This window comes from Mesitornis unicolor, unplaced genomic scaffold, assembly GCF_000695765.1.
Source record: "Mesitornis unicolor isolate BGI_N332 unplaced genomic scaffold, ASM69576v1 scaffold7744, whole genome shotgun sequence".
Classification (NCBI taxonomy): Eukaryota; Metazoa; Chordata; class Aves; order Mesitornithiformes; family Mesitornithidae; genus Mesitornis; species Mesitornis unicolor.
The window spans coordinates 1-13233 of NW_010180724.1; the positions used below are offsets into that span (position 1 = coordinate 1).

Sequence of the window (13233 nt, forward strand, 5' to 3'; positions counted from 1 at the left end):
AGTGTGCGGCTGCGGTTTGGCATCCGCGGAGCGACTTCGTGGCACCTCAGGCGGGCGCTTTCGTAAGGACGGGGCGTGTGTGAACGGGCTGTGACACCCGGCTTGGGGTGGGGGAAAAGGTGACAGCCCTGGCCTGCGCTGAAGTGTCGGCGTCTGTGCATTTGGCGCCTTTTTTTTTTAAATGTTGCTGTTTTATGATGTCCGATGTCTTTACGTTTTGGAGACTGGCTTTGCAGAGCTGCCGGTGCTCTGTTTAGACAGACCTGGTGGAGCAGGTGCTGTCTGTGGTGGTGTTTCCTCTCCCTGAGCAGAGCAGTGCCCGGGCAGGGTCAGCTGGAGGGGTTGCTCATGTCTGTGTCCAGTCAGGCTTTGAAAGCCTCTGAGGACGGAGACTGCACAACCTGTCTGAGCAACCTTTTCCAGTGTCCCATAGCCCTCAGATTTTTTTCTGATGTTCGGATGGAATTTCCAGTATTTCAGCTTGTGCCTTTTGCCCTTGGGACCACTGAGAAGAAAAGGGTGCTTCCTTCTTTACATTCTTAAGTCAGAAATTTTTATGCATTGGTCAGAGCTGCCTCCTCTCTCTGAAAAACTGGCCCAGCATCCTCAGTCTCTCCTCATGCGAGAGATGCTTCAGTACCTCCATCATCTTTGTGGCCCTATACTGGACTTACTCTGTGTATTTCTTGTCCTGGAGAGCCAAAACTGAACTCACACTCCAGGTGTGGCAGAGTAGAGTGGAAGTTTCACCTCCCTCGGCCTGCTGACAATGCTTTTCATGTTGCTGTCTAGAAGCTCATCTGTGTTTTCTTTTTAACTCAGGAACAGAAGAGCGATGGCTTTGAGAATGGTCGATGTGCCTTGTCCGTCTGAGGTGACCGGCTGATGTTTGAACACCAGCTGGTCTTTCTCTGCTGGCCGTGTCCCAAAATGGGGAGGTAAGAATCCCAAGAGAGCTGTCAAATTAAATTGTTATGTCTTTTGAGTGAAGGACAGGGGACCTCATCATGAATTCATGGCTAGTCATGAATTTAAAGGTAGGAATAGTTTCCAGGAACGAAGCAAAGCTAGAGCAGAGTGAAGAGTTTTACGAAGAACCTGTTTGCACTTAGCTTGTTTCAGAACACACTGTGCTGCTTTTTGGTAATAAGGTCCCATTTTTAAGGCAGATTATCCTCTTTGAATTTCAGGATCAGCATCTCATGTTTGCTTCCTGCTTCTTGGCACTTCAGCATCTCTCCAGTGGGATGTCCGCGTATTTTCAACACCACTTTGCGCCAGATCGTTGTGATAGGAGTACTTGCTGCTGCTGTCTCTTTGCTTTACTACTCTCTGGTAGTCATCCGCAATAAGTATGGGCGTGCGTACAGGGACAAAAGATTCCACAGGTGAGAAATCAAGAGGATTTTTTGGGAGGATAGGCGTGAAATGTAGTTTATAGTGAAAGAATAATGAAACTGTGTGATTCCTACAGTGAAAACTGCTGTCCTGTCTTGAGTCTGATGTTGAGAAAAGCTTCCATAGAGAACTCAGTTGCCGGGTAGTAATAATGCCTGGTTTTCTTCTAGATATCTTGCCCGAGTAACTGACACCGAAGCTACAGACACCAACAACCCCAATCTGAACTACGGAATCGTTGTGGACTGCGGCAGCAGCGGCTCGAGGATTTTTGTGTATTGTTGGCCAAGGCACAATGGTAACCCGCATGATCTGTTGGACATCAAACAGATGAGGGACAGAAACAGAAAGCCAGTGGTTATGAAAATTAAACCAGGTACTGGAAAGAAATTAATTCGAGATGCAATTTTCGAGATAGTTGCCTGTCCTAACTCTGCTTTTTTCAAGCCCTGTATTTAAAGTGTCTGGGTAGAGGACACTTGCGAGTTGTCAGCATGGCGCTCTCCTCCAGATTGGTTTGGGTTTGGTTTGCAGATATCTTTGTTCAGCTTTAAGGCTTGAAACATGGCTGTGATGGGCAGGAGGAAGAGGTTTCTCTGTAGACAAGACAGTTGCTGGTTCAATTGTCAGTTGACTTAGTTCTGTTTATTTAGGGCATCAATAATTGGCTTTCTGTAAAGCTATTTGAACCCACTGTATAATAATATACCTAATACGGTGTTACTGTTTAGAGGATGATTAAGTGTTAGCTTCATTCCTGTTTTCTTATTTTTATAGCTGATTTCCTGGGTTTGGGTTTGGGTCATTCGTTTCTCCTCTGTGTGCTGGGTATTTCCTGGAAAGTCTCGATAACCACAGCTTGAGTTGCTTCACTTTCGTATTTCTCTGTCTCATTAGGCATTTCGGAGTTTGCCAGCTCTCCTGAAAAGGTCAGTGATTATATTTCTCCACTTCTGAGCTTTGCTGCCGAACACGTACCACGTGCGAAACACAAAGAGACTCCTCTCTATATTCTGTGTACTGCAGGGATGAGGATTCTGCCAGAAAGGTTATTGGCTGTCTTATTTTTAGCAGTTTAGCAGAGCGATCCTGGTGTGTCTTGACTATTTTTAACTGCTCAAAATGTAATTTTGCAGCCAGCAGAAGGCAATACTTGAAGATCTGCTCACTGACATTCCTGTGCATTTTGATTTTCTGTTTTCGGACTCTCACGCAGAGGTTATTTCAGGGAAACAGGAAGGTAGGTTAACACTGGAAAAAATATCTTTGAATTGTTTGTTACTCCCATGGTACAACTTGGATCCCTCTTTTTTTCTTCCATTTTCAAATTCTGGTTTGGTTGAGAGACCTTATTCCTCAGTAGCAACATATGGAGTGTGGAGATGATCATCTGCTGTGATCTTCTAACTTGTCTAAATGTTTTCTAATGAGCAGTGAAAATAACTTCCCTGTGTTTAGCAGGAATTTTAGTCCCTTTTCTCTGGCTTTGGGGAGGGAGGCGTGAGCATAAGGCACAACATTCTTGATGGAAGAAACTTTGCAGAGAATAATGGTTTCTAAAGGAGCGATGTTCTGATGTGATCAGCTCACTGGAGGCCAAAAATCACTTTAAAAGCCAATGTGCTTACTTTTCCTTAAATTTACACATCAGGTTGTCTTTAATACATTGAAATAGGATTTTTATCGTAGCCTTGACTTGGGAGAGAAGGACTTGAATAACTTGTCAGGATTGTGTAACTTCTAAGTATTTTATGTAATAAAATCTGAGCAGTGATAGATCTTAATTCATATGCAAAAAAATCCCTCCTTGTTTTTAAGATGATATGTACCAGATATTCCTGAAATCTCTAAATGTGCTTTCTCCTGTACGTAGGAGTGTATGCGTGGATCGGCATCAACTTTGTTCTTGGAAGATTTGAACATACAGACGATGGTAAGTGTCTTAATTGTGAACTGGATTTTAGGAAGGATTTCAAGTACGCTCCGGTGCTTTCGCTGTTGGCTCTGTGTTTTTAGACAGATGTTAGTGAATAGTGAGTGTGCAGATGCTGATGCTGGTTTAATTCACATGTGAAATTCCGATTATCTGCTTTGCTACAGAAAAGAAGTTAACTAGAAGTGTAGTGCTCCTTGAGGCCCACTCTGGTTGTGTTTTGTGATGCCTTTCCATTGTTCTATGCAGAGGATGAGGCCATTGTGGAGGTGCACGTCCCTGGCAGTGAAAACAAAGAGGCCATCTTCCGTAAGAGGACAGTGGGTATTCTTGACATGGGCGGAGTGTCGACTCAGATAGCGTACGAAGTCCCTAAAACTGTAAGCTTTGCCTCTTCGCAGCAGGTTATTATCTGTGCAACTTTCTTCTTTTCCTTTTGGTTTATTTTCATGCATATTTGTTGGTTTTGGGTTTTGTTCCGAGTCCTTCATTACATCCCATTTCAAAACCAAGGCAAGAGAACATGGCAAATTCAAGTCCTTCCTCAGCTAAGCAATTCATTTGTGTTTTGTTCATTTATTTTGATTGATATAATTTGCCACTAATTTTTAAGTTTAAGTGGGTATGCATTCTTTGTGTGTGCGTGTATGCATGTACAGTTCAAAATTTGTTGTACTTGAGGCTGTTCTGGAATTTAGAAAGAAAAAGTTGTGTGGTTCTTATAGAAGTTCATGTGTAAGATAGGACTTTTTCCTTGGGTCGGTAGAAACTGAATTAACAGAATATGGGGGTAACTGTACAGTTTGTTTGAATATCACCTACGTCCTCAGCACAGCTCATCTGTTGTAGGAAGCAAATTTCTTTGTTACAAGTCCTAAACGGAACATACTCTAACTCCAATCCACTGTGTTTTAGTTTTGTTACCTTCCAATAACTTCATTGATTAAGCATCTAAAGAAAGAGTAGCATAAAAGCCCCATGGTTTGACTCTCAGTGTGTTGTTATGACATACTTTTTAAAAATTCTCCTGTGACATGATGGTATTTCATTATTACAGGTTTTAATAACTACACTGCCTTTCAGACAGATGGTGTAACAAATAATTTGGGCTGTAGATTCAGAACAGATTGCCCCAGTCAAATACGAATTGGAAATAGGAAGAGCTGCAGACAGCTGATGGTGACTGTTGTATGGCTCTAGCTGAACATAAGCTGATATAAAATAGGTGGTGTGGTCCTGGAAGCTGTCCAGGATCCCAGACAGAGTCAGTGGAGTCAAACAACTGTGATGCTTACAGTGCTAGTGTTGTTTTTCATTTACAGCATCAGCTGGAAGCCACGCAGTGTTATGCTGCATTTTTCAGCACGTTCTATGTGAAGTGCTTCTGCTGCACGTCCCTTACACATCTGAAAAGCTATTGCAAATGGTGTGTGAGGAGAGCTGAGTGACTGACAGGTCTGAAAAGCTTGAGATCTCCACATTGGAAAATGAAGAACAGCTCAAATCTACCTAGCCTAGCATCAGTAGTGTGGGGACTCTGTCAAAAACTGTAGCATTGAGATTAATAGCCACAGCACACAGCTTTTCACAGGAAAAGATACCTCAGTGTCCATAGTAGCAGTTCCTGGCCTTTACAGCTCCTTCAGTGTCAGCAGTCATAGTGCAGTTCTCTGCAGTCACCCTCCCTATCAAGTAGAAGGTGATGTGGACCCATGAAAAGCAAATTAGATGAGTAAGGAGTGAAGTTAAAGATGTCAAGGGCATCCTGTTGTCCCAAGAGCTCATCTCTAGGTTCTGGTTCGTGTTGTTTACACCTAATCTTGGTGCTTGTGTTCCTACAGGAGGAAGTAGCCAAGAACTTACTCGCAGAATTCAACTTGGGCTGTGATGCTCACCAAACAGAGCACGTGTACAGAGTCTACGTTGCAACGTTCCTTGGCTTTGGGGGAAACGCAGCCCGCCAGAGATACGAGGACAGTCTGTTTACCAGTACAGTGCTTAAAAACAGGTAACTGGCTGCAGTTGCTTGGGGATATGGGTTCTGTGCATCACTAGACTCAGTGACCCCTTAACTTGACTATATTTAGTAAAGTATCTTGATGTAGAAGTTAATTTCTACAGCGTGCCACATGAAATACTGAAGTTTTTTAAATGAGGATGCTTTGTTTTGATGCTGTTTTGTCTCAAAACTTGGTGTTTCTGACGTGCAGTTGTTACTGTGCTTGCTCTTTTATACAGACTGCTGGGCAAACAGACTGGCCTGACTTCTGATTCACCCTACCTAGATCCTTGCCTGCCCCTGGATGCTCAGGATGAGATCCAGCAGAACGGACAGACCATGTATTTGCGGGGAACGGGAGATTTTAATCTGTGTCGTGAAATTATTCAACCATTCATGAATAAGACAAACGAAACGCAGACATCTCTCAATGGTGTCTACCAGCCTGCTGTGCACTTTCAGAACAGTGAATTTTATGGCTTCTCAGAGTTCTACTACTGCACCGAGGACGTGTTACGCATGGGAGGAGATTACAATGCTGCTAAATTTACTAAAGCTGCAAAGGTAAAGTGTTCTTGAGATAAACCTCTTCTAATTCAAACCAGCTGCTCTCTAGAAGCATTTTCTTCTGAGAGTCTTGCAACAAAACTCTTCCTTTAAAGATCCAGAATCCTTTTATTCTGCAATGACCTGCACAGGGCATCTCTTTTTCTGACTGGATTTTCTTTTAGAATACTTGTTTTAAGGCACAAGAGTAAAATTGGCTCTAGAGAGCACAGGACTCGTGGTTCTGGCAGAACTATTGGTCATGGGGAAATCTATGTTGCTTCCACCCCTTGCTTCTTTTTACAGATGTCTAAGTTGTTAGAAAAATAATTCCTTTTCATCTTGTTTTATACATTTTGTACCAGTTTCTGAGGTGTTACCCCTAACAGGGGTCAGTCTGTGTGGGACAGTTTAAAGCAAGGCTACAACATAAATTAGATGAATATGACCTGCTTTTGTCAGTGCCCTTAAAAATGGCTTGCCTGTTTTTCATCTACAAGTCCATGAGAAACGAATTTAAGTGCTACTGAATATTAATTTAACCACAAACGCCAAGCGTGGGTCAAAATGTTACAGAAAATACCGCGTAATTTCTGATCTGACAGTAGCAGTGCTAGGGAAACCATTATTTTTGAGTTTCCTAGCTTTGAATATTTACAGAGCATCTCTTTTTTTTCTCTTTTCTTTCTTTTCTTGAAGGATTATTGTGCCACTAAGTGGTCTGTCCTACGAGAACGTTTTGACCGTGGTCTTTATGCATCACACGCTGATCTCCACAGATTGAAGTAAGTGTTTGTGTTTGTACAGCAAATTGGTTCATGCAGAGTTGCCAGGGAGAGGTCATGTCCAAATGATCCATTTAAGGCAATCATTGAAAGTGTGAATATAACCTTAAATATTGCATCAGCCATGAAAAAGTACTGACAATTATGTGTCTAAATGTGCCCTCTGGGCCTCGGTAACTGCTGACCTGACTTTATGCCACTCTTTCTATAGGTACCAGTGTTTTAAGTCTGCCTGGATGTATGAAGTATTTCACAGTGGCTTCTCTTTTCCTGTGAGTTACAGCAATTTGAAAACAGCTCTGCAGGTTTACGATAAAGAGGTGCAATGGACTTTGGGAGCCATTCTTTACCGCACACGGTTTTTACCTTTAAGGTACCAGTTGTTTCCTCAAATGCCTGGAAATAGCATGGGGTGGAAGGTATGGGGCTTTTGTGAGGGGAAGAAGTGTGGGGATAGCAAAGCAGGTGACAGATAAGGGTAGACGAGATGTTTCTAGTGCATTATGTGTAACCTCAGTGCATATTTCAGGTAGCTCAATTAATGATTTATAAACACTGTCCTGTTAAAACGGGCTCTGTTTCCTTTGGTAAGAGAGTTTGGAGGCAAAGCTTGGTTGGCACCTTATGTCTGTTATCCCTTTTGATTCTTTTCAGAGACATCCAGCAAGAAAACTTCCGTGGAAGTCACTCCCACTGGAGGAGCTTCTCCTTCGTTTACAATCACTACTTGTTTTTTGTCTGTTTTCTGATCGTGCTGCTCTCCATCCTGCTTTACCTGCTCAGGCTCAGGCGGATCCACAGGCGAATGCTGCGTAACGGCTCATCCACTTCCCTATGGATCGAGGAAGGCCTCCCACCACAGAAGATCCCAGGACCCTTATGAGATGCTGTGATGGAGAGCTTTTATTGGACTTGCTACACAAAAAGCCATTTTTGCCTCAGGGTTCCTCCTTCTTGTCCCTTTCAATCATTGAAGAAGCAGATTGCCTAGAGTGTGTCACACTGCTGGGCTTTGGAAACATAGGAAAATGGGGTCAACTTGGCTTAGTCTCATTAGACAATATCTGCCAAAAATTATTATTATTTTTTTTTAATATTGCACTTTTGTGTGTAATGGGACGAGCAAAGACTCATCAGTAAATGAGTAGCAGCAGCTTAAGCTATGTATGGTAAGAGAATGAGTGTGAGTTCTCATCCTTTGGGTGAGACTGTGAAATGCTGTCAGCTAGGATGAATGAGGCCTGTTTAGTTTATTTTCTTTTCCAGATTCCAGGGTTGGTATCACTTGACTTCTCAATTCTGAGTCTCCTCAGTCAAAGAAAAGGAAGTGCAGGGTTTTCAAAAGCAGTAAGAAACCAACCTTTTTAGGACCTATCAGCCTATCTGATTTTATATTCTGGAATAAGTACTGTGATGGAGAAGGAAAATCTCTTGCACCCAATGCTGTGCTTCCACAAATAAATCAGTTCTGTTTATTTGTGACAGTTTCCCCTTTTGTCTTGGAATCTATATCCTCACAGTGGCAAAAGCCACTACTTTTTAATCCTTTATTTCTGTTTCATGATCATTCAGAGATCTCCCTGAAACTCCAGTAAGGTGAAGAGAACTGGAATATGCTTAGGCTTTTGTTTCTGCTAGAGTAGACATGCACAGTGTCTCTCTTGTTGTTTTCGAGTACTCTGTTAATTTATATTTTATTTAAAACTGTTAATTTTACTTGAAAGTAAATTTGTCCATGATTAAAAGTGGGATTTATATGAACTTTTGGTGTATGGATATTTCATTGCACGGTATCGTTTCTGTTCTTACTGTTCATATCCAACTGGCAAAACTTTCTTCTCTTCTGGTAGGTGTGAATATGCTGGAAAACTGGATTCTGCTTTCAGTATTGGAGACCTAGACATTGTTGACACCATTTTTGTCATTCTTAAGGTGCAGTTTATTCATCTCAACCTCCAGATACTTGGAATTGTATATGCTCAAATTTGAAAGAGCAACAGAATCTTTAACTGAACATTCAGAAATACCAAACAGCATCTCCCTTTTAAAAGTGGATTTTTTTCTGCGCCTGACAACTCTGAGCACTTCACCAGCTGAGAGTCTGGTTTGCATTTTGCTATTTTTCGAGCACCATCTGAGTGAACTCTTGGATCACGCACCTCTCACTTGGGATGTCTGAAACCGCGGTACAAACTTGTTGCCCTCATGGGCTGATAAGAATTATCAGAAACCTGCCGCTGCCAATTGTCACAGAGCCTGTGCTTCCTGTTTCTGAGATGCCTAAAAACCGAGTGCAGAGCCTCTAATTGCATGCTCAGATAAAGCAGCAGACGAGGACAGTGGGGAGGTGGAGAGGAAGTATCGATGTATGACTTAGCAAAATCCAGGCAGGTGCCAAGCATCTCTTAGCAGAAGATAGAGTGTCCAAACTGCAGCAAGCAAAAACCCACCCACCCAACCCAAAAAAGGCCAATAAAAATGTCCAAAAATCATTAAAATGTGAAAAGAACGAAGGAAGAATGTTTCAGATCTAAAATAGTTTCCTTTACGTGCTGCAGCGTTTTCTTTATAGCGATGTTCTTAACACTTAATGCCAGAAAAGAGAAAAAAGGAGAGAAAACTCTTTTTGTATAACTTTAAAATCTATTTTTTTAATAGAATCAGAAGCTAATTTCTATTAAATAATGGGCAGTAGTGGAAAAAAACCAACCTATTCCAGCTTTAACTACGGTGGTATAAACATTTTTTAAAGGAAAACCAATTGTCTAAAGTTTTGTGCTATGTCCTGGCTGAACCAAGTGCAGGATTTGGACGTTGCTTTCTTATCTCGTAGGATGGACAAGCTGTGGATGTGCACAGAGGAGTACGTGGTTTATGGCCCCGACAGCTTAAGGTGGTTTTGGTAGAACCAGCTGCAGCTTGTGAGCTTAGGGACAGGTACAGCACTGGATAACAGAGACAGATGGGTCTTGTGCCTGCATAAAGCATCGTGTGCCTGCTGGAGGGTTTCCACGCTGCTTTTTGAAAGCACCACGCTGGGGAGTGAAGATAAGAAGCAGAAGTGTTTGGAATGTGCAGAAAGATAACTGGTGAATGGTGGTGAGAAAGTGGTCAGGAAAATGGGGCGTGAACGGGCAGGGAGCTTTGGATCAGTGCCTGCGGTGTACAGTGTCTCTGTTTTCCTTGGACTTTTTTCTCCTGCAGGATCCTAGCACTATTGTCCTGCTTTTGCCAGTGATTTAGGTCAGGAATAAAGATGACCCAATACACAATCTCCTCCTGTAATGGTAAAATAAGATACTGCCAGCAGAGCTTGGCTGTGGGAGCAGCCACTGTTCATTGCAAATCTAGGACATGCGTGAGAAACAGATTCAAACAACTGTAAGGCCTAGAAACTTAAAGAAGCTTTCAAGATAGTGCACAGAGCCCTGTTTTATATCTGTATTTGTCTCCCTCATTCAGATATCAGGTGGTAAACTGCTGGATAAGGTGAGCAGGTATCAAGGTGCTTCAGTGTGAGTGGTGGCAAACACTGTCATCAACACTAAAACATGACCAATGCATTGCACACCTTGGTAGGAGCCCACTGAGCTTCAGGGAGTCCTGTACACTGCAAAAGCAGCACTGAGACCGTATTTACTTCCAGCAAGCTGGGAGTTAAGCCCCTTGATCTCACCACCCGGGTATAGGAGGCAGCTGAATTAATTAATTAAGTGTGCTAAAGGTGCACAGGAGAAAGCCATCACACTCATTAGAGCTTGTAAGGGCTGGGAGAGCAGAGGGCTGAGGAGGAACAGAGGGTGCTCGGTGCTCTGCTGTTGCTTCTTGGCAATGTTTTTCTGCTTTTCTGAGGTATTCTGGCTCTAAAATGAAGGGGTTTTGGTCCTGTTGGAGGAGGGGTGCGATTGTGTTTTTAACTGTTGTGGAATGGGGGGAAGGAGCAGTAAAAGTGTGGTTGGATGCTGTGGAGGGGAGCGAGGTGTGGTTTGCAGTGAGGAACTGCAGTGGGAAACCAAGCCTGAAGCTGACTGAAGGGTTTGGATTGATTTTGGATCCTGGGGTGGGTTGCTGTTGGTTGGAGTGTGGTGAGAGGGATTTCAGCAGGTTCTTATGCTGGGGATCTGAAAAGGTTGATTGTCTGTGGTCTGCACCTTTGGAAAGAGAGCAGCCATGACTGGGAACCTCTGGCTTCTGCTTCTTTCAGCAGGTGGTTTTACTGCTGTAACTGGGATGTGCTTGGGTTTTGGGTATGGAAGAGAGCAGGGTTTTGTCCTGGGAATGTGTGTGTTAAAGGAAAGAACATTAAAAGCCAGTTTTCAGTACCAGCCTGACCATTAGGGTAGTGTAGGGCCACAAAATCTGAGGTCAACGGGATGCCCTATGGGGTAGAATTGGGACTGGGGAACGCTCCTGCGTAACGCAGCGCAAGATTTTGGCACAGGGACTGCATGAGGCCCTTCCTGCTCTGTGTGAATTCCATGCACGTTAGCATTTGCTGTGTTGAGGCTGACAGATGTACGAGTGCCTTTAATTGCTTTAAGAGCCTAAAGCCCACAAGGCGTGGGGAGGAGGCACAGATTTTCCAAAGCCAAACCTGAACGCCTGGATTCATACGACTGCTGTACTTTCTGGTGCTCGAGCTGTCCTGTGACAAGTGCTTGCAAATTCAGCTCTTGGCTTCTTTAAAACCTGGCTGTGGAGTCCCAATGATTAGAATTAGAGTGTGTATGTGTGGTGGGTTTGGTTTTGTTTCTTCATTAGGGGTTTGCAGGGACTCTGGAAGAGGAGGAAGAAGTTTGTGACATCAGCTGAGGAGAAGACTAAAACCATATTATTCTTGCAGCGTTTTTGTGGCTCCAGATGAAGAGGGACAAAAAAAGGAAGCCTTTCCATCCCACCCCTGGACAAACCTGCTTCAAAGAGACCACAGTAAGCAACAACACCAAAGGAAACATGATTCCTTTAAGAGACTTAGCAGCGCCTGTTTTCACTCAGTGCCCGCTCCTGGTTTCGGATTCCCAAGTCACAATGGTAATGTTTACCTGTTTGTGTCTGTTTCTGCATTAACATGCTTGGTTTTCTTTCTTCTGTTTCTCCTATTCACCTTGTCCTTTCTCCGGGTCCATTAAGGACAGGTAAGGCACGCAGAAAAGCACAGAGGGGAGGCAAGGGCGCTGCTCTTTGACCCATCCCACTGACCTGGAACGGACAGGCGAATGATGCGAAGCTTTTGGCTTCATGGCCTCTTAAACGTATCACTCTTCTCTTTGTTGCTGTGTTTTTGTGTGGGGAGAATGTCCAAATAAGGCCAAACGTGGCCCCTAATGGAAGAAGCGCTTGGGAGACAAAAGCACACCCATGAGAAAGGCAGGGTGTGATGGAGAGGATGGCGAAGGGATGAAGCTCACGGCTCTGCAGCCCTGCAGCTCATGGAAACAAAAGGGTTTTCTGCCTCTGCAGCACGTACGGATGGGGACAGTCAATAGCAGTAACTTGATGGCATGCCTGATGGGGGCACCTTGTCCTTGCTTTTGTCCCATTGTTCCTGCCATTGTTGCTACTAAATAACGCATGAAGCTCATTGAAAGCCGAAATGAGCCTCGTGAGGACTCGCTGTGTCCCTGTCCCTGGCCACCAGCCTCTGTGTGTGCAGTGTGCAGGGGACCTGGTCCTCACGGGTGTTTTTCAGGTCACCCTCCCTTTGTTTAGGGATGGGGAAGATGCCAATGACTTTCTCTCCTGTTTGAAGGTCTTTGGATTGGTAGAAAGCAGTGCTGGGAAGTTGCTTGGGACTGGGTTAGTGGAGTCTTCCTGGAGGATGAGTGGTTTGTGTTGCTTGAGATACTTTGTAGAGCCTTGACCTTCACAAGGGAACGCTCAGTGCGCTGGTACCAGGCAACATGCAAAGGCATTGAAGACGTGGATGTGATGTCCGTGTTTTCCTGAACTCCAAATGCTTTCCGGGGTCCTGGAAGGTACTAACTCCACCTCTTATCCTACAGATAATCTGCAGAGCAGGGCAGGATTTGAATGCACATATTGCAGATGTTTTCTATTCCTAGGTCCCACATGTGTGGCACTTTACCATTATTTCTCTTCTGCTGATAACCAGTGGTGACTTGCAAGCAAGATTCCAACAGTGCCAGTGTTTTTCCCCTTTGAGTGGGCTCTCTAGGTCACCACGGCCAAATTTTGGCAGGCAGTGATACACAGTGGAAGGCAATAATCTCTGGTAACTCCTAGGGCATTGCTTGCCATGAAAGCTGAGATTCCTTAGCTCCTAGCTGATCACATAGACATGAAAGGTGTGAATGAAATGGTGGGATCAGATGCAAGGGTGTGTAATGCATCTCCTACATGGCTGTTCCCTTCTGCACCCCGTGCAGTGAGCCCTCTTGCAAATTCAGCAGCTGAAGTCCCTGTCCGTGAACTGCTGGTTTCTTTTTCTGCGCAAGAACAGAGCCGCTAGCAGTGACTGTCCTTGTCAGGACGTGTTCTTTGGCCTCTCTCAGTGAATCAGCACAAAAGACGTTAAAACAGATGTTTCTGTAACGCCTTTTAAGGATGGGGAG

The 13233-nt window shown here is 44.0% G+C and overlaps 1 protein-coding gene across 2 annotated transcripts; it reads left to right on the forward strand.

Annotated features, from left to right (window-relative positions):
- The first annotated feature begins 930 nt into the window (after positions 1–930).
- On the forward strand, positions 931–7735 carry ENTPD4 (ectonucleoside triphosphate diphosphohydrolase 4). Of its 2 annotated transcripts, none has more exons than XM_010183168.1 (12): positions 931–938; positions 1191–1388; positions 1569–1774; positions 2296–2446; positions 2535–2638; positions 3272–3331; positions 3581–3735; positions 5173–5339; positions 5570–5894; positions 6576–6661; positions 6873–7034; positions 7316–7735. In XM_010183168.1, the coding sequence occupies exons 1-12, from the start codon at positions 931–933 to the stop codon at positions 7542–7544; spliced, it is 1851 nt and encodes a 616-aa protein (XP_010181470.1). In that variant the 3' UTR covers positions 7545–7735. The 2 variants fall into 2 exon arrangements, with proteins under 2 accessions (XP_010181470.1, XP_010181471.1); XM_010183169.1 differs by having other exon boundaries at positions 3581–3711.
- Positions 7736–13233: the final 5498 nt, after the last annotated feature.

Excerpts from the sequence above, each read along its gene's own strand:
- ENTPD4 (XM_010183168.1), top strand. Across the intron at positions 2,447-2,534 it reads ATGAGGATTCTGCCAGAAAG|CCAGCAGAAGGCAATACTTG; the intron begins GTTATTGGCTGT and ends GTAATTTTGCAG. Across the intron at positions 5,895-6,575 it reads AATTTACTAAAGCTGCAAAG|GATTATTGTGCCACTAAGTG; the intron begins GTAAAGTGTTCT and ends CTTTTCTTGAAG.